General features: G+C 32.2%; 2 protein-coding genes across 2 annotated transcripts; both read right to left on the bottom strand.

Annotated features, from left to right (window-relative positions):
- Positions 1 to 8,918: 8,918 nt before the first annotated feature.
- Positions 8,919 to 14,541, bottom strand: LOC11429371 (phosphoenolpyruvate/phosphate translocator 2, chloroplastic). The gene is made up of 9 exons (XM_003618132.3): positions 14,075 to 14,541; positions 12,658 to 12,780; positions 12,382 to 12,534; positions 11,604 to 11,689; positions 11,179 to 11,263; positions 10,980 to 11,099; positions 10,627 to 10,704; positions 9,483 to 9,612; positions 8,919 to 9,272 (listed from the first exon to the last, which is right to left on the bottom strand). Exons 1-9 carry the CDS (start codon positions 14,486 to 14,488, stop codon positions 9,190 to 9,192), a joined length of 1,272 nt encoding a protein of 423 aa, XP_003618180.2. The 5' UTR covers positions 14,489 to 14,541; the 3' UTR covers positions 8,919 to 9,189.
- Positions 14,542 to 17,395: 2,854 nt separating this feature from the next.
- On the bottom strand, positions 17,396 to 24,424 carry LOC11419675 (isocitrate dehydrogenase [NADP]). Its single transcript, XM_003618131.4, has 15 exons — positions 24,105 to 24,424; positions 23,978 to 24,021; positions 23,339 to 23,448; positions 22,533 to 22,570; positions 22,068 to 22,145; positions 20,797 to 20,850; positions 20,606 to 20,707; positions 20,390 to 20,478; positions 20,182 to 20,285; positions 19,979 to 20,047; positions 19,774 to 19,889; positions 18,936 to 18,970; positions 18,693 to 18,835; positions 18,260 to 18,382; positions 17,396 to 17,845 (listed from the first exon to the last, which is right to left on the bottom strand). Exons 1-15 carry the CDS (start codon positions 24,352 to 24,354, stop codon positions 17,752 to 17,754), a joined length of 1,449 nt encoding a protein of 482 aa, XP_003618179.1. The 5' UTR covers positions 24,355 to 24,424; the 3' UTR covers positions 17,396 to 17,751.
- Positions 24,425 to 25,583: the final 1,159 nt, after the last annotated feature.

The raw sequence follows: 25,583 nt of genomic DNA, 5'->3' as shown, positions 1-25,583 counted from the left end.
TTTGCACTTGAGTTTTTGTTTAAAGAACAGGAATCACATAAGTGGATAAGCTAGAAGCCACCCACATTGATAAGTGCATTATATCTACTCAACAATGAAAAATTGAGTATATCATCAGTTGAAACAACGAGATCATATCTCCATGAAGATTCATAGCTCAAGAATCATGATGGAAGAACTTACATCACAAGCTACACAAGAGTGTGCTTGAAGTTATGTGACAAAACTCACATTGAGTTTTATGTTATATGATAAAAGGAAATATGCATACAAGCTAGGAAGATTCTCAGAACCTCCTCAAAGAATCACACTTCCAAAGCTTCTGAAGATAAGAAGTTCTGAGTTCAGAATGTTCATATGAACAGAGATCAGAATGTTCATATGAATGGAGTTCATAATAATCATGAACATTAACCCTGAATATATCCAGAAATAATAAAGGATTACTTCATGGATAAACAAGAATATTTAAAGTCATCGGTTGCATGCAATGATGAACTAGATGGAAAGAAATATTCTTTTGGACTTCAAAGAAAGAATCATCTTGTTTGTCAAAACAAATGATCTCTCATTTATATGCTTCAAGTAGTTCTTGAAGGAAATAAATAAACAACCTTCATAAGGTTCAAAGTGTTGAAGAACATCAGAATGTTCAGCACAAAGTACAACCGTAAAAAAGGAAGGAGCCTAGAAGAAACATTTTGAGGTTCATATGTATGAACCCAGATGGAGTTCAGAAGGTTGTTTAGAAGGTTGCTCAGAAGGTTCATTAAGAGCAAACCCATGAATCAATGTCCACACCAAGAACATGCATGAACAGATGTGACGTGAACATATCTTATAATGATTTTGACTTTGGATAAAGAAATCATTAAAGGCATCTATGGTGATTAAAGGATTAATGGACTTTGATAGTTCTTGGTATTTGTGCGTTCTTGAGTGATTAACCAAGACACAAACAAGGTTTAAATAATCCCAAGATACAAGAAATCAAAAGATATTGAATCCATGAACTAATTCTGAAGTTCAGAAAGTTAGTTCAGAATGTTGATCAGAGAGTTGATCAGAACGTTCTGATGATAGTTCAGAAGGTTGTTCATAAGCAAACCCAGAATCATCAAGAACATGACCAAGAAGATGCAAGCTACATTGGGACATGAATGTACGTCCAGGAAAGCATCATTGCATGGGTCAATCAATAACTTAAGGCATTAACAAAGGAAATGTCTAAAGGATCTTTAATGTTCATTCAAGACTATGAACATTAAAGTACTAGGAATATTCCAATGAGAATATCATCCTAGATGATGCATTTACTGCACTTCAGTTGTGTTGTTACTATTAGGTTTGATTACATTAAAAGTTAAGTCTTACAAATCAACCTAAAGTAAGAACAAATGGAACATTCTGAAGATCAGAATGTTCACTCCTGCACATGCTTCCAGCCATGAACAGTGTAGTTGGTGGAAAGAAGAAAAAGCTAGCAAAAGGAGATCTTGCATCAGAGATAACTTGTACTCTTAACAAAATCAAGCAAATCTCCTGGAAGCATGGGCCTGAAGATTGCAGATCCACTATCCTCTCTTCCTGCACAATATCCAAGGCAGATTTGGTTCAACTTTATCCTACTTTATCCAGCAGCTTTTTATGCATATGGAGAAGTTACTTTTTGGTGGATAAAACCTAACAAATCTCATGTCACGCCTTGAGAAAACCCAGAAACTCATCAGACATTCATCATTGATGAACTCAGATGAAGAACATCATGAATATCAACATTCTGATGAAGAACACAACAACATTCTGATGTTCATCCTGGGAACACAACAACATTCTGATGTTCAGAATGTTCACCCAGAATTTAAGTAAAAGCTTGTGGGGTCCAGTACACGTGGCATAACACCATTGGACATCTTACAACGGCTATGTGAGCCCAAAGACTCTATAAATAGAGATCATGGCCTTAGCAAAACTTGCACCATTGCAAAGCATACAAGAAAACAACTTGATGTTGTTTGAAGCTCTTGCAATTGAAATTGATTATCACTGAAGGCTCTCTATCCCTTCTTGTAGTGTACATCAATACTCTTTGTTATCTCTTGCAAAGATAACTTCTTCTTCCCCCTCCTCTGAATTGATCATCACTGAAGATTATTTATATCTTCTTGTAGTGTAAATCAATTATTTATGTTATCTCTTTAAAGATAAATTTTTCCTCCATTCTTCTTTTGTGTGTTTCTGCAAACACTCAAAGTTCAAACATCTTGTAAAGTTTCATCTAGCTTTAGGGGTACTAAAGTGTTAGTTTGAGCTAAAGGTGCAAAAGTCTAAGTGGGTAACTTAGCAAGAAGGAAAGAAAGTCTCATCTAGCTTTAGGGGTACTAAAGTGTTAGTTTGAGCAAAGATTGTAAAAGTCTAAGTGGTTAACTTAGCAACAAGTTGCAAGCCTGCTGAGGCTTAGAGAATACAGAGTTGTAAGTGTTCAGGTGAGCACAAATTGTAAGGTGCAGGATTTGAGAGGTTATCTCAAGCATCATAGTGGAAACTCTCACAAAATTGTGAGGAGTGGACTAACCCACATTGGAGGAACCACTATAAATCTTTGTGTGTCCTTTCTCTCTTCCCTATACTCTTTAATTTCAGTATACACCACACACACAACACAACACACATACTTGATTAAATCAGTTTCTGCATAATCTGCACAAGAACGTCAGAACGTTCTGAAGCAATTTCACTAACTTAACTTTTCCAAGTAAACTACTTGAGAATTAACTTTAAATTGCAGGTTAATTTTTAAAGGATCACAATTCAAACCCCCCTTCCTTGTGACTATTTTATCTACTTCAGGATTTTGGTGTTAAGTTGTAGCATTTTGATTGGAACTGGTATTTGTTATGATGATTTTAAAATGATCATCCACCTATTGTACTAGATAGAATTACAATGAAATATGGAGAACATGTTATCTGAAAAGATGCATGATGTTGTATATGATAGATCATGTTCTAATTACTCACTAATATGTGCTTTAATTAGCTGTCAAATAAGCTTCATCCTCACACTACATCTATGCAACATTTGTAAAAAAAATTCTCATTTACCCGTTTCCTTTTTCCTAGATTTTTCTTTATTTCACACATTCCTATTTTTTGAGAATTTATTTTTTTTACACATTTTTTTAATAAATAAAATTATAAAAGAAATTATAAACTCAGACACATAAATTGAAAAGTCGGAATTGGAACCTAAATCGTTGCATGGAAGAGTCATAAATGGAATCTCGGTCAAAACATTCGATCTAACAATTTTGATATATTTCCCTGTACCAATTTTGTTGCGGTAGTTTGGCTTATTAAAAAAAATCGACATTTTTAGCAGTTGAGTTAGGATAAATTGATCAATATAAATTCATCTTTATTGTTAGATATATTATTATTTGAATTTATGATTTAGATATTCATGTAGTCAAACCTTGACCACCAACAAAAAAAAAAAAGATAGTTAACATGATCAAAATTGCTCATTAGTTCATCCACATCTTTTGTGTATACCGTATAAGTCTCACATAAATTAGATGGACTTCATATAAATTATCTTTTTAACCTTTCATTTCTCATGAAAAAGAGGTATGATATTCCGAATTGCAATATTAAGGTAAATAAAGTAAGGTTAATATTATTCTAGTTAGGATTTGAACCCTTTATCTCAAAGATTCAACTTTGATTGAAACTTATTACGAACAACTTTCATCAAATTCACCGACTACTCATATAAATTTTAATCTATTACAAAAATGTTCAAAAAGTGTATCTTATCAATTTTGTCGACGCTTTTGTTTAACCAACAGAAATTGGGCTTTTTTTTTTTTTGTGTGGTGGTCGGGGTTTGAACTCCGAACCTTGCATATATTATGCATTGTCCTTACCAACTGAGATAAGCTCACGAGGACAGCTGAAATTAGGTCTAGCATATGAGATTGATTTTCCGCAGTAAATTAAAACTCAAATATCAGTTAGTAGATATGCATCTAAAAATAATTAAACTAAGAAGCAAGAAAAGAAACTAAAAAATACAAATTAGAAAATATAGTTACAAGGAAATTTAAAACATGGAAATCAGATAATAAGGTCAATTTCAAAGTTAGAAAATAAATATATAGTAATAAAGTAACAAGAAAATTTGAAAAAAAATTAATATAAGGAAAAAAAAAATTAGAAAATATAGTTACAAGGAAAATAAAAACATAGAAACTAGTGGTAACTATTAAGGAAAATGATGTAAGCAAGGGATCTTTGAGGTTAAATAAAGTATTTAATTGAACTTTAGAACCATATATATTTGTATAATTCATAATTAGGTTAGTAAACTTAAATAAATTGTTATTAGGTCCTTAAGTTGTTTGATAGTTAAGGATAAAACTTTAACATATATTCAATCGTGAACTATTAAGGCATAAAATTTTAACATTTATTTTTTCTCACCGGAAATGCTAATTGTCCCGAGAAACAATTTCTCGAGAACATCACGACCTTTACAAACTAATATTTTTATCTAAATAATTCATGAAAAGTTCGTGATGTTTTCTTTCCCACTAAATAGCATCGCTCTTGTCTCTCCCTTCATGCAAAGCCTTGTCTAAATTAGAATTTCATGACATGCATTACACCAAACTTTTCATTATGAAAATTTTCAAAACCAGCCAAATTCTCTTGTTGAACATTTACTTCCTCGGATGGTTTTCCTTCCTTCATTATTATTAGTTTCACCATAACCTAATACAAACCGAGCTTTGAGATAACAAATGTGTTTATCTAATACATATGCCTCATATTAACATGTTGGTTAGAGAGAGATAAAAAAATGTTCTTTTAATTAGAATAAAAAAATAAATCACAAATGAATCCAAGACCCAAACAAATATAGTGTTACAACAAAAATAAATGGAATTAACCAAGGCAAAATGGGATAGTTGGTATTTTTGTACAGCTCAGAGGCTGAGTCATGACATCTTTTGAACCTTAGAATGCAAATATCCAAATTATATCCAAATCCTTAATTAAAATTTTAAAATGAAAAGGTAAACAACAGACATACTTTAGAAATGAATTCAAATGATTATGAAAAAGAAATTGCCAAATCAAGAAAAGAAGGAATGAACAATCGATGCAAGGAATTCCTCAATCACGAGATCAGAAAAACGAAATTGAAATAAGAAAGGAATCAAGAACGTGACACTGAATCGGAATCAGTGAAAAAAGGAAGAGAAAATGAAGTGAGAGAAAAAAAAATGGAATGAGAAAAAAAAAATGAAGGTGAGAAAATGCAGCGGAAAATATCCTTCAAGGTGGATACCATATTTGCTCTGATACCATGTTAGGAAACATGTCATCCATAGATATAGAGAGAAAAGTTTGGAAAACTATTGTATTGATGATACTTGAAATGATACAAGAATGAGAAAGATCGGTACAAATGAGTCAATCATATGACTTATATAGTAACTAAACTAGTGTCCTAACTACCTATATCATTATTCTTAATATTTACTGTTTCAATTAATATTCCACTTTCTAAGATGTTATTGTGTTTCATTTCATAAATTTATTGGTAGTTTATTACATTGTTGTTTAGTTCTTCCAGCTTTTTCTTCCTTTTCTCAGAATAGGCAAAACTCATTGTTCATTTTTCAAGAAAATGACTAATCCCTCATTTTGTATAGAATGATTATATAAGCAAAATCTAACTTCTCTATACTATCCCTCTCCTTTAGTTTTATATAAATTCTAGTGACCAAATATATTAGCCATTGAGGGTGATTTAGATAACAAAATTAATTTTTTATTGAGTGTATAAATTAAATGTGGTCAATAACTTTTCCTAATATGCGTAATTTAATCAATCTTGGCTTATATTTCATTTCACATTTAGAATCTGACAAGGGTTTTGTTCTAACAATTTTGACGTTGATGACTCTATTTTCTTGGTATTCCAACTTAAATTAACCAATATATTTACACTTATGAACTAAGATTTAGGCTGAGATCATGTGGGAGTGTCACCATCTACTATGATTGACCCAGACAGTACAAGAACAATAGATTGTGATCTAGGATATTTTCTAGTTGAATTCCTTTTTGCCTTGTACAAATTTTATTGAGTAATAAGGGTCCTCTACTGAGAGAAATTAAGAGCTTCATTGCTAATATTAATATTTCTATACTTTAATTATTCCTTAAGACTTGTGCAAGAACTAAAGCATTAAAAGATAAAAAATGAAGGGAGTAATATTTTTTGAGAAATGAAGAGGATCGCTACTTAAATCGGTAATCGGTTGAGGATTGCATATGTCAAGAGTTTGGGCTATACTTTCGACGAAAAACTAAGTTTAAAATTGAGTCATTGACCCTCTTTTATCAATAAAAAAGTCATAAACCAGAATTGATTATCGTATTTTTGAATGCCTTTAATTTGTTGTTACATACTAAATTTGGTACAATGTTATATGATTTGGTGCTAACTTATCAAGTGTTCTAACTTTCCATAGAACACCATGTGAGTTTGTATATGCTGTCCATAATATCTATGATGATATTGTGTGGACTCATGTCTTGAGAGGCCAACCCCCTTTGTTGATCTTTCAGTAAAATCATCAGTTTTCTTTAGCCATGCTTGCACACTTCCTCCTATACTTTGTTTTGCCGAAAGTGGCTAAATCTTTGCCCAAATGCATACACAAACCAAAAGTGAAGCCAACCATTTCCTTTTCCATCTCTACCAAATCCAAAACTTTTGCCAAAGCCTCAAAGAAATCAATCATAAACATATCCCATGGTTACAAAGGTTTACCAATAGTGTCTATATATTAGAAACCAAAATCAAAGGCATTGAGTAGAAAAATGTAGTAAAGGAAGAGAGTGGTTCAAAGGTTGTGGTACGTAGCACTAAATTTCAAAACCAGTAACACAAATATCCCTCCATCTTCAATCATCATCTTAGTTTTGCTGGATTTCAAATAGAAGAAGAGTAATAAGAAGATGTTATGCACAACCACCTCAGAGGAAGGAGAAGAAGAAGAAGATGGGATGCACTCCCACTTCAACCATGTTTTCGACCGTGATTTCCTTGATTAAATATAGGTAACAAAGTTTCTATCTCATAACCAAGCAAAAAATGATAATTTGGAGTTTCAATAATAACTTGCTTTCCTTTTTTCAGCTTAATTAGATTTCTTGTACCTATTTGTTAGCCTTTTGAAATAACAGTGGTTACCTATGAAGCACGGACACAGACACGGACACTGATAAAATTTTCAAAATAATGACATAATTCAATGTAATCACAAGTGTCGGTGTCGTGTCGGTGTCGAACATGATGTGTGTCGGACACCAGGACACACCTTCAATCAGAAGTGTCCGTGCAACAGAGGTGGTTACATAGTGTAACTTTTACAAAATTACACTGGTTCAACTTAGTTTAGGTAAATAATCATGATGCTAAACATACACATAGTTTTAACTGCAACTGTTTGCGTTGTGGAGAAATAAATTTGATGTTGATGTCTAGATTGAGTTGCTGTCTATTAGATGACTTTGAAATGATATTATTCAAACATTTTGGAGAATTACTTTTTTTCTTATATTTTTTGTGCTCCTCTAATTTTTTTTTTTGTGTTATCAGCTCTAGGATCTTTTTGAAAAGACGTGAATCATCATCTTGCAGTTGAGATTCTTACAATCTTTTGTGATGCAATTAAAACAAAATCTCAGGAGGAAAGAACTTGGAATTACAAACCATTTGAATTTGCCCCCGAATGTAGATAAGAAGATGAGACGATTATGTCACATTTAAATTTGCCCTCGAATATAGACAAAGAGACGATTATGTCACAATTTGAATTTACCCTTAGACGAAAAGACGATTATGTCACAATTTGAATTTACCCTTAAATGTTAACTTTCAATTTGAAACCTTGTGCCTTTTCTTTCATAAATTTTTTGTATTCTTTTTTGTTTTTGTTCATAAAACAAGTCAATGTAAATTTATCGTCAAACATATTTGTGAATTATTTTACATATAAGACAGAATTATTAAACTCTTACAAATAAATAACATTTTAGAACAACTTTCTAAAAGTCTGGTTCAACTTCTTTTTAGAAAAGAATCTAAGATAGAGGAGTCAAAACACCATCTTATCTTATCTTAATACAATAAAATGTTAATCCTTAGTGAGAAAGAGGAGCAAAGAATATATATAATAATATAGAGGAGCCAAAACAACCATAATTGTTTTTGTCTATTGGATGCATGAGTATATCAATTTAATGTCTATTTATAAGAGAGATAAATAAGTGATAGTTTTGTGGGATCCACTTAATCACTAAGATATCACATGTCTATCTCTCTCATAAATAAAAAAACTAAATGGAGGAGAGTCAATATCATACTTACGACAAAAAGTGTATCTCTCATAAATAAAAACTAAAAAGAGGAGCCAAAACACCATCTTAATCTTAATACGATACAAAAGGTTAAGTGAATTTCTTTTCCCACTTTGCAAACCTATTTCGGATTATGAAATTCGGAAGGAAAAAAAAAAAAAAAAAAAAGAGGGTGTGTTGTTAACGTGAAGACATTTCAAATTATATAATCCAAAATTTGTAGGGTAAAAAATATCATAAAAAATATCAATTTAAAAGGTTGACATCTTGGCAGATGTTCTTTCAATTAGAAATTCAGTTATCTACCAATTGGATCAATGATGTTGGTACCATTTTACATGATTAGTACATACTAATCAAATATTACCAAAGCTGTTTATGCCAATTGGTTGCATGTGTTTATCAGTTCAGCCTCATTCCAAACAAATTTAACAAGTGATCAATAACATCAAATGCATAAAAAATTGAAACTTGGCATGAAGAAGCATATATCTATACAAGAAAAACCAATTTAAAGACATTTCTTGGCAAATTTTAATATCTGTAATAGTATTCTAAGTGATTAGTTACCAAGATTTGATCATAAAGTAACCTCAAAAAGAACATACTCCTAATATTGAGATCCAACCCCTCACCCAACAAAAAAAGAAAAAAAAACTTGATGGATGAGTTGGTTATTTTATTTCTGAAGTATTTACTTTTCCCTCTCTCTATCTCTCTCTTTTCCTCATTCTTTTGAAAGAGTTAACTATGCTTCCTTTGTTTTTGGCATTGGCTTAATCCTCTTTGCCCTTGAATACAAGAAAACTCCAACAAGTGCAATAGCAGTTCCTGCAGCCAAAATTAGCACCACAAAAAAGTAAATGAAAATGGCGAGAAAATATCGAATATATATTCTATCATGTTTATTGGTTGACGTGAAAATTAAAAGAAGAAATATGGATAGTAAATGGTCCCATAAGTTGTAGCAATTTTTGTGACTTCGAAGACACCAAAAATTTGCAAGTACTTGAAAATATGTGGACCATTAGAGAGACTTACCAAGGGCATTGATAGGTGAGACAGGAGTTTGGAAGAAGATAACAGAAGAGACGATGACAACGACACGCTTAACGCAATTTCCGACTGAGTGTGTCACAGGTGACACTTTCTCTAATATCCCATATGAAACCTGCCACCAAATGAATTAAGCTCCAACATCGATATGCAACAATGCTCAATAAGTAAGTTACTATTACTACGGGAAATGTTCTAACATTAGCAACTAAATATGGTAATCTGTACGTGTAAAGAAGAACACGAGAATATAATAATGCCACCAAAATACCAATGTTACATACTCTAATATGGTCTGTCTATGTTAAGGATCGATGCTCTACAATGCATGTATTAATGTGAAGGCCTAACACTAATTTGAAAATAGTGTCAACCTCCATGATAAGTTACTATTTCCCTTATTTAAATATCAACAATAACTAAACGAAAAATATCTTCTGTTTTACATGAAATATGGAAGATTTATCACTTTTCTACACAAACTTAAAATCAGTCTTTTCAAAAGCTTAAACAAACGAGTCCATAAGTCAACATTATTATTCACACTTTTGTTGAATACTATTCTATACTTGCCTGAATAAAGTACAAAATTCGAAGAAACTTATTGTGTGACAGCGAAGTAAGAAGGTTCAATCAAAGGGTTGATTGTAAGGTAAAGAGCTCAGGATGCAAAGGGGGAATGAGATAGTAAAACATTGTTGACCAGAAAAAAGTTGCATTTTAAAGCAAGAATTTAAATCTAAAGTCTCCATTGCACATGTGACAAGTAGGGTTGCTTATGGATAGAATATCATATAATCAGTCCACATCCATAAAAAAAGCATTTACTATAATCGGATTTTAAAACCAATCCACATAACTAGATTTGATTTCACCGGAAACGTGATTTATCAACAACAAAATCCATATCCGGATATAAAAAAACCCGGATAAAATTGATTGGAATTTTTAGAATGAGCAAGTAAATTTGTATTATTTGATAAGTCATCCAAAATGTCGTAATAAGTATCTTTTGTTTAGGTACAGCTTGTATTTTCCATGCAGATTATAATTAATATGAAAAAATTCTAAATAGAAAATCATTTAATTCACAAAATCAATGCAAAATACAATATGTGAAAAACCTCACCTGCTGGTATGCATGGAAGCAGAAGGCAGCCAAAACGGATCTTATACATAGCTCTCGAACATTCAATCCTTGGCTTGCCTATATAGGAGGTAACATACTATATCTTAGCCACATTTTTCTCTTCCTCGATTATTTAAATAAGTATATATATGTTGTCTATAAAATTCACGACCTTTTATGCTTAGTCCCTGCATAAATTTTATTCAATTTTAGTCCTTGTTTTGCTTTCGTGGGGACTATTGAGTAAAGTTTACGTAGGGACTAAACTTCAAAAGCCGTGATATTATAAGGACTAAAAACATATTTAAACCTGTTCAAAATCGAATAGAAAAATGTAAAGCTCAGTTACATACCGCAGTTTGCAGGTATGAAGGAGTAAACTTAACACCCTCCGAAAATATAGCATACGGTACCAACAAGAAAAATGAAATGATGGTTATAACCGAGTAGAGATTGATATTGTCCAAAGCTTCCTGTCAGAAACATACTTCAAATGATAAGTCATAACTTTTTAACAGAATATATTGTAAGAGTTTCAATAAGTAACGTTACCTCTTCATTAGCCATTAGTTTTTTGCTCAAAACATTCCGCGATTGATTCGTAAGGTTGGATGCCATTGCAGTGCCGAATCCAATCCTATTTTGAGACGAGAACACGTTAAACTCCAGAATCAATCTTACCTAAGAGTAGCAGAACTACATACTATTTGGCAGAGCTTATGAAAACAAATTATGACATGTCCGTCAACTGTTTTCAGCATATTTCTATAAGCTCTCTTAAGATAATTTATGAAAAAAGCTTATAGCTTATATTATTTTTACTTTATTTTATCTTTTATTATAGAAATAGCTTATACATTAGTACTTATACGCATAGGTGCTTAATTAAACAATATAGCCAAACAAGGTGTTATTAGATAACAGATATTGTCCACGAAGTTATTCTTGCATGTAGCAGCTTTAGTTTGATGAATTACCAATTGAAAGAGACTTCAGTCATCGATGCCAATGCCACTCCCCCAACTATAGGTAGAAGAGAAGAAACCACCCATAAAGTAGGCATCTGTTCATTTAGGAATCAAAACTGAATGTCAGAAAACCAAAACATTTAGATATCGGTCACTTTCCCATTTATGAGCATCAATAACAACCGAGTCATTTTCCACTATACAGCCTTCATGTATCGAATGACGCCATATATGTAACAAGGACATTTTCTTAGGGTTAAATATGTGTCTAGTCCATGTAATCATTTGAATTTGGTTTTTAGTACCTTTACTCGATTTTCAGTCCTACAAATTACTAAACTGCGTGTTTTTAGCTGAGTAATCGTTATTTTGGTCCCTAAATATACGGGGCGGTGTCATTACAGTCCCTAAATGTATTGAAATTATAAAAACATCCCCCGGTTTGTCTCTGCTGGTTTTAAACCAAGAAGGAAAGGTGTAGATTGCATGAATCAAACCAACCAATCGACTAGGGAAACCGGCAAATTACAAAAAACATCCATGAGTGTGTCTTTTGTTAGTAAATTGACAGACCAAACTGATGAACGGAAAACACATCCAGGGATCAAACTAACTAACAAAATAGATATTTGAGGACCAAACTAATTAAAGGACACATTCAAGAACTACAGTGACAACGCTTGACACATTCAATGACCAAAGTTGATGTTTTTCAATGGGTACAGGAACTAAAACAAAAAAAGTAAATATTAGTATCTAGTAAAAACAGACTTCAATTCAACATTACCTCACCCAGAAGAAGGGATGAAAGTACAACAGTGAAGAAAGGTTCCATAGATTTGATGGTGTGAGTGAAAGATACGGCAACCTTGCCAAGACTAATGTTCGTCAAAAGGTTCCCTAATGTATGAGCCACGGCAAGTGGAAGGATTGCCGTAAGCTGTGAAACACAAACAAGTCAATCAATCAATCAGTAAGCAAAACAGTTTCAACATTAAAGTGATGATACAAGACATTCACCAAATAATTGGACTAGTCAATTTTCATGTAAAATCAAAATTACCTGTGATCTACTAATTTTTGGTCTGGGATGAAGATTCAAAGTCCATATCAAATTGCTCACCAACGAAGCAAAGCCAAATTGAAATACTGTAACTGTTGCTGGAAATGGATAGACTTTTAGAACCTAGTAATAAACAACCAATGCATTGCAATTGAGAACAACCAAAAGAGGATAAAAAAGAAACAAAAACAAAACAATACAAAGATACATAAACACCTAGAACATGGTTATCAAATCGATATTCAAATCACGAATCAGAAGACCTATTTTCTGAATCATGAGTAAAATCTAACTACGAATCGTAAGATAAATTACCGATAAAAGTATGACAATTTTTAAGGAGAAATAAGTGACATAGCAAACTTATAAGCTAATATATCATATAAAAACCTCAATAATTCACGATTCAAGTCATGAATCAAACGACAATAGAAAATTTGCTAGCACCAATAAAATAGTGACTAACTACAGTTAATTTAAGTAGTGATTCATTTGAATGAATCAGACTTTATCATAGAGTATCATAATTCAATATGGGATTCATGTCCACAATATACTAACTCTCTAACTAATCCAATCACTAAGTTGTTATGCTAACTAACTATAGCAGCTCTTAACTACATTAACTACTCTATTTAGCCATTATTCCATATCCTAACATAGTGATTCAATAGAATGAATCAGACCTTATCTACATAGTGTATCATAATTCAATATGAGATTCATGTCCAAAATATACACACGAGATTCGTTCAGTTTGGTATCGAATCTAGACACTACTAACATGTATCGTAAGATACCGCTAACCATGACCAAATTTTTTTCATGCCACCGGACACGACACTGAAACGTCGACACGGCAATAATTTGGAAAAATGGCATAATTATATGTAATTAGAGTCGTGTTGGACACTGACACGTGTCAGACAACGAATATGCCTTCTATTAGAATGCTGTGCTAAAGAGAATGCAAGTCTATATTTGAAATTTCCAAAATTTCATTGTCAAAAGAAAAATCCATTTGACTTTGACCCTTTTCCCTTCCCACCACAGAATCTAAGTAATTTACTCCTAATCATCCAAATAAATGCAAAAAAAATAAACTTTTTCTCTCAAAATAAATGATAAAAAAATGTTAAAAGTTTTACAGCTTCAACAAATCACAACCAATCAAATGAACAACTTTATGATAAAGATTAAAGGGTTAAACACTGACATTGTAAAGCATTTGTACACTGACAGTGTATACGAATTAAACCTTAAAAAAGGGTTAAAAAACCAATTGAATGACTTAATAAGTAATTATGAATAAATTCAAACATTATTAGTCATATGGCGGTTATGGTTATTGTTGACTGACAGTGTAAAACAGTTTTACACTGAAAGTGTAAACTAATAAAAACCCTTAAAAAAATACCTGTTTGTTGTAAATGTTGAAGTAAATATTCAAGAGATACCAAGTAGCAAACATGAAACCAAGCTGAAGAGACTGAACAAGCCCAGAAGTTTGTTTCCCTTCATCACTCTGTGCCTCAGGTACAGAAGAAGCAGCAAAGACTCTAAAAGAATCCATTTTTGGATTTGAAATGAAGAAAGGTGAAGATTTTCCAACAGTTTGGAAGAAAGAAGAAGATGGACATGCAAATCCATCAATGGTGAGTCTAAGTGGTGAAGAAGAAAAATTGTGAGAATGAGAATTTTGAAAAGGGTGAAATTTTGGTTTGGTTATGTGGTTTGAAAGATGTAAGGTTGAAGAAGAAGGTGAGACATAGAGATTGTGCATGTTGAGGTTTGATGAGAGAAAATAAGGAGACATAGTTGTTTGTTGCATGAAGTGAAAGACACAGAAAAAGGTTGTTTTTTTTATGTTGTCTGATTCTGACATGTGACAATCAAAATGGTAAATAAATATTGAATATTTTTTGAGTGAATTAATAACCTTTGTAGAACAGAAAAGTAGGTGAATTTTGTTTTCAAATTTAGTTAAGGAATTGAATATGTTCCTACCTAATTTAATTTTTTATTTTTTTTTATTATCTTCCTAATTTAGTTTTCTGTGATTTTTGTTGTGATTATTTTCCAAAAATTTTATTTAGTCTATATTTCTAGTAGGCTAAAATATGGTTTTAATCCCTGCAAATATGCCTCGTTTTAGTTTTAGTTTCTGGTAAAAAAAAAAAATTGTTTTTGGTCCCTACAAAATTTTTTGTTTTTGAAAATAGTCCCTGACCCCACTTTTGTGATGATTTGCATACGTGGCACATTATAACTGAACCAATTTTGTAGTTTTTGATCCCTGCAAAATATTTTGTTTTTAAAAAAGGTCCCTGCAAAATTTTTTGTTTTTGAAAATAATCCCTGGAGGGACTATTTTCAAAAACAAAAAAATTTGCAGGGACCAAAAACAAATTTTTTTTTACCAGGGACTAAAACCAAAACGAGGTATATTTGCAGGAACTAAAATCATATTTTAGCCTTTCTAATATTTTGTTATTTGAACTCACCGTTTTTTTTATTGGATAGTTTTTATGATCGAGTTGATGTCTAATCCTCAAATCCAAAGTCGTTAACGAAGCAAATGTTTAATAAGACGCCCGAAATATATAAATCTTATTTGTATTGGTAAAAGACTGCAAAGTATAAAATTAGATGTTCAATTAGTTTGAGCTCTCAACGAAATCAACCAGACACCTTGCCTTGAGCCACAGAGGGGTAATAACCATCAAATGCGCAAAGTATTGTACCTCTTGAGAATCTATAAATAGAGCACCTCAATTCAAAATCACACACGCAATTCTTATTTTATGATATTCTTCAAAACATTGTGAGACCTCACAAACTTGAGAATCAGAGTGCCTTCGCAAGTACACCACCTCATGTCGATGAAGAACAACTATGAACCAACGTCAACAATCGTAGTTGTACCATGGCCACTTCCAACCATCAAACTTATGATCACGTTAACCAATGACTTCGTCTGTGGAAACTTCGTTCTCATATCATTGTTCCCTCATAAAATCAAATAAAAGAGACTATTGTAAATTTATTATTTTAGTTCTTCATTTTGATGATTTTGAGCATTACACAGTTTTAATAAATTGATGCTTAGTACATTGGTAAGAATTAAATTTCCTTACCTATAATTAGGCAACTGAACGGTACAAAAAATCATTCAAGAAGCATTTGGAAACTTTACCAAGAATCAAAGAAGAAATAAATTCGTAAGTGAAAACGAAATGAAAATGTTTCTTGAACACAAAACCCAACAACGACACCATATCAATATACGATGGTTTCAAAGCTTCATTGTCCAAGATGTATAATGTATCTATATAGAGTCCAACTTTAATGTAGGTAAATAATACAATACAACTGAAACAAAAATGAATGAGATAGTATCATAATTAGTTCTCTTAATGGAAAGAATGTCAATTTACAAGCCAAAAACAGCAAGCTAACTTGTTAAAAGAAGAAGAAAAAATAAAAATCAAAGAAACATGTTTTAATTTTGATGCTAACATAATATAATAGACAACAAAAATTGAATTGAATTATTAAATAGTATTATAAAATGGACCACGTTGTCTGAATTTAGAAGCATGCTTTAATTTTGATGCTGATATTACCATGGGACCATGACAAGTAAACTAGGCTACCTGTAATTTCAAATTGTTGTTGCAAATATTTGTGGCTTATACATATTTGTATATCCAATAATAATGCTGTTGTCTTGTAGAGGTGATTGGTTGAAAATCACCTTGAAATACATAAATTAGAGATACACATAGCTGAGTTATTTTATGTGATTTGTATGAGTTTAACGTAGGAGTATAGGACCTACCAATAAAAGGACGTGGGTATTTCTAGCTTCATTTTGATTTGGTAGGTCTTGCGGGGGTAATGTCGGAAACTAAGAGTGTGTTTGGATAGGAAAATGTTTTGAGGGAATGTAATGTTTTGAGGAAATTCAACTACTTTAAGGTGAATTCTATTGTTTGAATTTAACTTAAAGTAGTTGAATTTCCTCAAAACATTACATTCCCTCAAAACATTTCTCCATCTAAACACACTCTAAGTTGATGGAAAATGACATTTGTCTGACTTGATAAAGAAAAGGTGGATCTCTAATTTGACCTTAATTTGAGTTTTCAAGTGTGGAAATTTCTTAATCGAAAAGGCATGACACACGCTGATGTATTTTTTTTAACATATTTAAGGTGAGGTGATAGTGCTTTAATTGAAGACGAAAAAGAGCTTAAAGTTCAAAAAAATTATTTGATAAAAAAATTATTAATTCACAAAAAAATCAAAGACAGTCCTATATAAGGAGATAAAAAAAAATCTTCAAGGACTTATACTTAGAAATGAGGTATTTAATTGTGTAAAACGAAAATCAAACCAAGATAGTTTCTGATTTGGAAGTGGTTCCTTACACAATTCTCATACTTCCCATTCAATCATGAGTTGTGACAAAACTGGGTGAAACAGATGGATCTATCCTAAAATTGTTCCCTAAAATCATGGATTTAAATCATCTGCGGCGTGGCACCATGGCCGCTACAAGGGATATATGTCCACATAACTTCTGCAAAATTATGGTGGCGGTGATTCTAACCAAACATGCACTAAATCATCAAATCAAAATCAATACTGCATGGAATCTATTTCCATCCCAGTTGCCACTCCAGTTTTTTATCCATCCACAAAATACTTAAAAAAACAGGTTCATGCACAAATCTTGAAAGCCGCTGAATCTACACAAATCATATTCCCTCGTGTGCAATTTGTATTTGTTCGCATGAAAATTATTGTTCAACTATTACAGTTGTGTTTCTCTCAACAAAAACCTCTACTGCAGTAGTGTTAGCCTATGTTTGGATAAACTTCTACACATCGTCTTGATATATGTTGGCTGTGATTTATCATAAGTGACGCACCACAAAAACAGACACTAACAATGGGGAAGCCAATGGTAGGCCGAAGTCCCAAAGAATAATTGTACAATTTATCAATAGTCCCCTCTGTTCAATGCTTTCCTAACATTCTAGGGCTAGGGTTTCGACCGAGCTCAATGCATCTATCAAACCATATATGTTAGACTGTTGCAGGCTCTCGGAGCTTTCTCTCAAGATTACTCGCCACAGCATCAATAAATTCCTCGGTGTTCAAGTAAAATTCCCTTGATACCCTGCACACAATCCAATGTCAAAACAATAAGACATGCAATTTACCTACAAATATTTTAACGACACCTTAAACTCGAAAGAAAAAAAAAACTTAAACTACAAACAGACATATCATGTGAAATTAATGTTAGTATGAAGGAAAATAATATTGTAATCAAACAATAAGCAAGAGAGGTTTTAGTAAAAGAGTAACATAAATGATGTTTTATTGAAATTTTGCGGATAAAAATGAACAGAATATTTTGTTTCAAGATCCAGACACATCATCAAATAGTAAAATCTTAGAAGGAATAATTGCTTTGAAGCAGGATACAAGAATTAGGAAGTTAAATTAAAATTTAAAATACAAAGTTCAGAAGTTTGCAATATCAAAATATTGAAATGATTAAACATGGTGGGGAATCAGATTCACTTACTTAGGCCCATGAATCAGAAGGGCAAGATCTTTGGTCATCTTTCCTGATTCCACTGTCTCGACACATGCAGCCTCTAACTTATCAGCAAAATCCAGTAATTTTTCATTTTTATCCAGCTTGGCTCTGGTACATAACAAACTCATGTCAATAACAGATTCAGAAAACGGGAGAAGAAGAAAGGTAGAGAAGTTTTTTTTATTTTTAAAAAAAGTACATTTATAGAAGATCACTTATCTATGGATATCAAAAGACTAAACTTGCTTTCATGAATATTCACACACGCAAATTACATATTAAAATCTATCCAATTATATTCATCTACATCAACTTTGACAAAGTTTCAAAGCAATAATATCCTCAATTGACAAAGGAAAAGTTCAAAAGAACATCAAAATGCACAAGAACTTGTTATTTGAAACAAGCAACAAAGTACCTATGTTCCAGTCCTCGTGTCCATGCAAATATTGAAGCAATACTGTTCGTACTGGTTTCTTGTCCCTTTTGATGAAACCGAAAATGCCGAGTTACAGTTCCATGAGCTGCCTCAGCTTCTAATGTCTTGCCGTCGGAAGATAACTGCAAATTTTTGTTGCAAGCATAACTTATAACACCCAATAACAAAAAATAGAGATAACAGTGCTGCTGAAAAATACTGTAGTAAGAATTTAATACATACCAGCACAGAAGTCATGAGACCCAATGAGCCGAATCCTGCAAACATTCAGATTTCAGAATTATTTATTACACAAAAAATTCAAATGCTCTCTTTTGCATTTCACAAATACATTAAACTAATGAAAATGAAATTGACAACCAGACCAGAAAACACACATTCACAGGGGTAATCGACTACATGAGTTGGCAATAAAAGACAGAAATTTCAAGATTTAAGTAAAAACCAATCAAAAACAAGGACAAATGCTTCCCTTGCCTTGCAACTTTCTGCAAAGTGTAATAATGTTCATTCACTTTGAAGAGAAAAGCAATACCTTTCTTTATGCACAAAAATATACTAAGGTAAATGTAATGCAAAAGGAAGTAGTGTCGCTTGTTTGTTAAGTATAGCACTTGAAACACTTGGGTAATTGCTTATTTTCCTCACAAATGTTTTTCTTACAGAAATTGTTCATGTCCTTTACAAATTGATAAACGTACCCATATTAAAAAATTTGCGTAAGTTAAATTATTTGATAATCAGATGTCAATAAAATAGAAGATTCAAACAAAGCAAATAACGATGGTATGGTCTCTAAAAATAGTTTATTGTCCTCTATAATAAACAGAGCTCACTCAGCTAGTATGCTCCCAGTAATCTGATGTACACACCAGCTGAGCCAAAAGGCTTGGACAAGGATATAATGCATTTCTCTGTATTGGAAAAAAATTGACCACTTTCCATGGCTTGGGTTTCAAGAATCGATTTTACTAGTCATCAAAAACATTGGCGAGGGTTACTACTGACTAATATCATGCAATCATCATGCTTCAAATAAACGATGAGTTCACTATATTACCTTGAGCAAGTAAATCACTTTGAACGTCTCCATCATAATTCTTGCAAGCCCAGACATATCCACCTTCACTTTTGAGTGCATATGCAACCATGTCATCAATTAGCCTATGCTCGTACCTGAAGTAACACAAGTCTCAACCATAAAAGTGTATATGTAATGCATCAAAAGATTCAAAACAATTTGGCTCATAAACATCAAAACAAACCATATTGAGTGTTCTTCAAACTTTTGCCGCCACCTTTCTTCATAAACCTCCTGAAATATGTCTTTAAATCTGTAATAAACTCAAGCTGTAAATCATCTCCAATAGCAACAAATAAAAAGAAAGGCTATCTGAATGAAAGAGAAGTTTTGCATACGAAGGCGACAATTGAAAATATGAACCAACAGAGATATAGCAATAACCACCTGCCATCATATTTCTTGAGAATTGTGTTTTTGGTGCTCAAGTAAAGTGGCCACTTCTTTGTAAATGCCAGTGACATGGATGATTCAGCAAATGCTCGAATTGACTGGCATATTAGGAAAACAAGTGTTTGAATGCAATAAAAAAGCAACAAAAGCAAATGTTGAACATTTAGTTAGCACACACGCTGAAAATATAAAATGGACAAACCTCGTCAACATTATACATAGCAAGAGCTACACCAGGGCCTTTGAAATCATGAACATCAAGCTCCACTGGAGTGTCACCATCTTCTGGGACTGAATTAGAAATAGACAGAAGTTTGTAAACTACATATATGATGTTTAAAACGAAAAATTGACAGAAAAAGAAGAAGAAAAAAAATTTCAACTACAACAGAAAGTGGGTCTTCGGAAACTAACATACCAAATACCAGCTTAAGCTTCCCTGGTCCATTGATTACTGTATCAGTGGCACGATACTGATCACCAAAAGCATGCCTACCAATACAAATTGGTTTCTTCCATCCTGTAAACTAGAAAATTAGTTCCAAATGGTACACTTCGGTATTTCAACTCCATTAAGAATGAAGAATCGAACTACAGTTAAGACATTACCAGGAATAATTCTGGGTATATTGCGGCATATTATGGGTTCACGAAATACAGTACCTGGAAGGAAATGAAAAATACCACCAAGAGAAATTTAGAAATGCTTAATAGAAGTGATGTTTTCAACAAACAAACAGAAAATCAAAGCTCAATCAATTCAGGTTCAAAACGTGTATTCTAATTATCTTCTAGTGTAGTATATTGAGATAGCTTGGGTCCACATAATGTATGACAAGAAGCAATGAAAATTAATTTCCGGAATAAATTCAATACTCCTCATTTCCTCTAATCCGTGTTCAAATTAATTTTAAATGGCCAGCAAAGTTGGCAATAAGTCAAAAGGCCCATCTCCTGTTATCTATCTTATATAATGTGCCACTCAAATAGATTTTTTTAACATTAATGTCTTGTTTAAAACGACTAAACCCTGACTCTGCCATTTACTTTCAGACCTCTTAGGATTTCCATTTTTCCCTTAACTGAAATTGTAAACCGATAATATTTATAGCAAGTCACAACCAATAGCAGTTTATTTAAAGTGAGGGAAATTGATGCATATAAAACAGAATAAAAAAACAACATTTACAGTTACAATGAAATATAAAAAACACCAAGAATATAGGGGTGCCTCGAGATGATAAGAATAAGAAAATGATTACAAGATGCAGTCCCATTTGCGAAAAACAAGGAAACAAACTGGTTTACGCAAGATAGGAATCTGATCCCTATGGTCCCTGGTCTATACCCAAATCCCAGGTGCTTAAGAGCTTAGCGCAACCTTAGGTGGTAGTTACTAATGGTGGGAAGGCAGAGTTAGTAATAGATAGAGCAAAGGGAAACATAATCTGTTTTGTAGAGGAGGAGGAGGAGGAGGAGGAGGAGGAGGGGATAAGGTTTCATTATGTTGAGAGTATTTGTTGATTTCTGTAGCCTATAGAATTCTCTCTGGCTTGGGGGCTTGACTCTTATTTTCTAGTATTATATCATTACACTCAGTAATACGAATTTTATTTCAGATAGTATGATAAATTTAGCATACATTTGTATATGTTCTAAAAATAAGTAATCAAGTGTGAAAATCCCGCGAGTAAAATAAACAAAACTACACACACCAGTACTTTTCTATATGCAGACTAATATCTCTTCAACTGTATTTATGTACATAAATGCACCTACAAAAAAACACATGTGGGAACTGACATTGATGCACAGAAAAGATGATAGCTAACAACACAAGATTTGATGATTGCATTCAATAATATGTGCATACTACAAACCATTTAAAATGTTCCTTATTGTTCCATTGGGGCTTCTCCACATAGACTTCAGTCCAAATTCTTTGACTCGGGTCTCATCTGAAAATTCAGAATAGAGTTCAGATAATATTATTTTGTAAAAAAATTATAAACAAAAGACTTAAGATCATGAGCTAGGGTCCACTTGCAATGCACTATGTAGAATGTTTAATAGTATGAGCTAAATTTGTGAGTATGTACAAGGTCAAATGACTCGTAATACAGAACATTAAGTCTATTTAAGTGTTGTTAATAGCAGACCGCGGAAAAAGCGGTTTGTTCAAATTATGCCATGTTACAGTCTATAGCGCCACTGCAGCCGCTATTTGACAACCCTTTGTACTAAATAGCGTATCACGGAACAATACCGATTTGTTCAAATCCCGTTATACTAGTGTTATAGCACCACTGATTGACAACAAAAAATTGAAGCCCATAACAACTTACCAGGAGTTATGGTTGCGCATTTCACAGCAACATTGTACCTGAAGCAAATAGAAGTTTCAATTAATAAATGGGAATGTTGTTCGAATTTATTTATAAAAACAGAACGGGTGAATGACAGCAAAGGGAGCAGGATAAGAAACTCTCCAGGGTAAAAAGAGAAAAAATGCATTATGTGAAAACAAGGAGAACTTGCAGTAAAGCTACACAATCCCAATACAAGCATGTCAGAAAAATCCCATGAAACAAACATTGGCAGAGCATCAAATACTTAGAGGACAAAAACATAATTATATGCCAAAGGATTACACGAAACAAACACTGCCACATTTTTTTTAGTTCCCCCCTTTTGGTAAACGGTAAAAGTAAAACAAACCATTAAAACTAACCACAAAAATGTAGCTGAAGTAGGAGAACAGGCACAAAGCTTATCAAGGACCCTAAAGGCCTAAACAAATTGAAATCTTCCAGAAAGATCTGTGACATCAATCACCCTGACGAAAATCTAATAAGGTGAACAACCCTAACAGGTTCCCCCAGTAAGCAATTAGTTTATGCCTCAAACAACTTTAATGAAACTATCTAAGGGGCACTACTTGGCTATCAATTCTGACCGTATCCAAAAACTCTAATATATACTTCATTATTTATCTATATTCTTCTAATTAACAGGACCTAGTTGCACCTTCCAATCTAACATTCTCAGCAAAGACACAAATCATTAATAGTAAAATAAAGATAATTAAATTCCAATGTGTTATATTATGCATGTTTTGATGTTTCCATTCATTGAAAAAAAAATCACTCACTTGAGAGTGGCTTCTGCGCTTTCGACAGTCACTCTGTCTTCAGTAGCATCACGATTCAGAACCCCCAAATCAAAATATTTTATGTTCAAATCCAAGTAAGGAAATATAAGCTGCACTCGCATAACAAACAAAAAAAAAACACCTGTTAATGTCATAAGCAAATTGCAGATAGTCTACTGGTCTATTTAGATTGGCTTAGTTGAGCATATCTATTGGTATAAACACTTGTGAGACTGTTTGGATGAACTTATGAAAACATCTTATGACATGTTCATAAGCTGTTTTCAACTTACTTTCTTAAGTCCTCAAGTTAGCTTATGAAAACAGTTTATAGCTTATACAAAAAAAAATTAACTTTATTTTAGCTTTTGTTATAGAAATAGCTCGTACGTTTTCTATAAGCTGCAAATTAAGTTGTTTATCCAAAATGACGTATCTAATTACATTCATCACTTTCATTTTCTCAAATCATTTTCTTAAATTATTATGAGTATCTATCTAATTACATTCATCACTTGCAAATTAAGCTGTTTTGCCAAACAGAGTCTTAATAACTTTGGTTTTCTTAAATTATTATGAGTATCTATCTGGATATAATTTGATAAAAAATAAATAAATAGAGAATTGATTGATTCATACTTTATCCTTGATCATCTTCCATATAATCCTTGTCATTTCATCACCTAAGAAGCAAAAAGAACAATACTAAATAAATAAAGGTAGTAAAGTAGTGAATTACGAAGAGTGTGAGATGGAATATTATTACCGTCCATTTCGACGATTGGATTGGCGACATGAATGGGAGTCGAAGAAGCGAAGCATCGAAGGGGGATAAAGGGATTGTGATTGTGATTATGGAAGGAAAGAGAGTTGGGAGGATGAGGAAGGAAGAGTGATGATGATGGAGTTGAATGGAAGAGAAGGTTGTTAGGGTTTCTGAGAGAACAAGAAGAAGATAGCATTGTGAGAGTGCTGGTTAATCGAAACAGTGATGATGAAGATGATGCTCGAAGCATAACTAAACTAACTTCACTCTCTTCTTTTCTTTCCAGGGTTTTTGACTTTACTCTATGATGATATCACCGTCCAACTCCATTATTACAATATTTTTAGTAATCTCGGTATTATTTTATTAACACTAGATTTTTTATACTAATGCCTTCAAACAAAATGTCTGCTATTTTTTTTAAGGGTTAAATATTTTTTTGGTCTTTATAAATATATCAATTTTTCGTTTTAGTTCCTTTAAAATTTTCTTTCAACTTTTAGTCTTAAAAATTTTTCCATCTTCACTTTTGGTCCCTCCTTTAAAGTAAACTCATATGTAAAATTAATATTTTTTAATAAAATTTTGAATAAAAATTCATAATATTTTAAAAATCTCTCCCAAAAAAATATAGAATTTTTTAACAAAACATGAATTTAATATAAATTTTTATATTTTTATGGTTAAAATTTCATATTAAATTTATGTTTTCTTAAAAAAATTCTAATTTTCTTTGGGAAATATTTTTACAATATTCTACACATTTCTGCATAATTTCATTAAAAAATATTAAAATTAACTTAAAAATAGGGACCGAAAGTAGTGATTGCAAATTTTATAGGGACTAAAAATTGAAGGAAAAATTTAGAGGGATTAAAACGAAAAGTTAATATATTTATAAGGACCAAAAACATATTTAACCCTTTTTTAATGATATGTATATACCACAAACTTGGTCCCACATTTTCCTTCCTATAAAAATATAAGAAAGATGTCCCAAAAAATGTTTTAAAACCCTATAATTATATGCAACACCACAAAAAAAAAATATATATATATATATATATATATATAATCATGACTAATTTTTACTATTGCACTAAATTGAACGAGCTCAACAGATTAAAGAACGACTCGTTGAAATCAACCACAATTTGTTTATTATCTAATATAAAGTTGTTGTTCGTCGCATATATTATATGTGCTCACATCCGACAAAAATGTATCAATTCGACTCATCAAATAAATCACAAAACGAATAAATGTTAGTGTAATTGTGCAAATAATGATAGGTCTAAGGAGATGACCTTAGAAGTTACAACTAATATCCACCTTCTCTATTCCCAAATTGTGGCATATGGTGACCGAGTATAAATCACATATATTTAAAGTTGGTCTGACTTAGTCTCCTCCAAAATTCGTGTACATCTTAGTGATGGATTTATCATGTTAATCCTATTCATATATGTGCTTGTATCT

The sequence above is a fragment of the Medicago truncatula genome, chromosome 6 (assembly GCF_003473485.1).
Source record: "Medicago truncatula cultivar Jemalong A17 chromosome 6, MtrunA17r5.0-ANR, whole genome shotgun sequence".
In the NCBI taxonomy this organism is placed as follows: Eukaryota; Viridiplantae; Streptophyta; class Magnoliopsida; order Fabales; family Fabaceae; genus Medicago; species Medicago truncatula.
This window is presented reverse-complemented; position numbering and strand designations above follow the sequence as displayed.

Coding starts and splice junctions, on each gene's coding strand:
- LOC11419675 (XM_003618131.4), bottom strand. CDS start 24,354: ATGCTTCGAGCATCATCTTCATCATCACTGTTTCGATTAACCAGCACT. Junction 18,836..18,935: donor GTCTCATGACTTCTGTGCTG/GTATGTATTAAA, acceptor AAAAATTTGCAG/TTATCTTCCGACGGCAAGAC. Junction 18,383..18,692: donor ACACGAGGACTGGAACATAG/GTACTTTGTTGC, acceptor GTTATGTACCAG/AGCCAAGCTGGATAAAAATG.
- LOC11429371 (XM_003618132.3), bottom strand. CDS start 14,488: ATGCAACAAACAACTATGTCTCCTTATTTTCTCTCATCAAACCTCAAC. Junction 12,781..14,074: donor TCAACATTTACAACAAACAG/GTATTTTTTTAA, acceptor GTTTATTACTAG/GTTCTAAAAGTCTATCCATT. Junction 10,705..10,979: donor CTTCATACCTGCAAACTGCG/GTATGTAACTGA, acceptor CCTCCTATATAG/GCAAGCCAAGGATTGAATGT.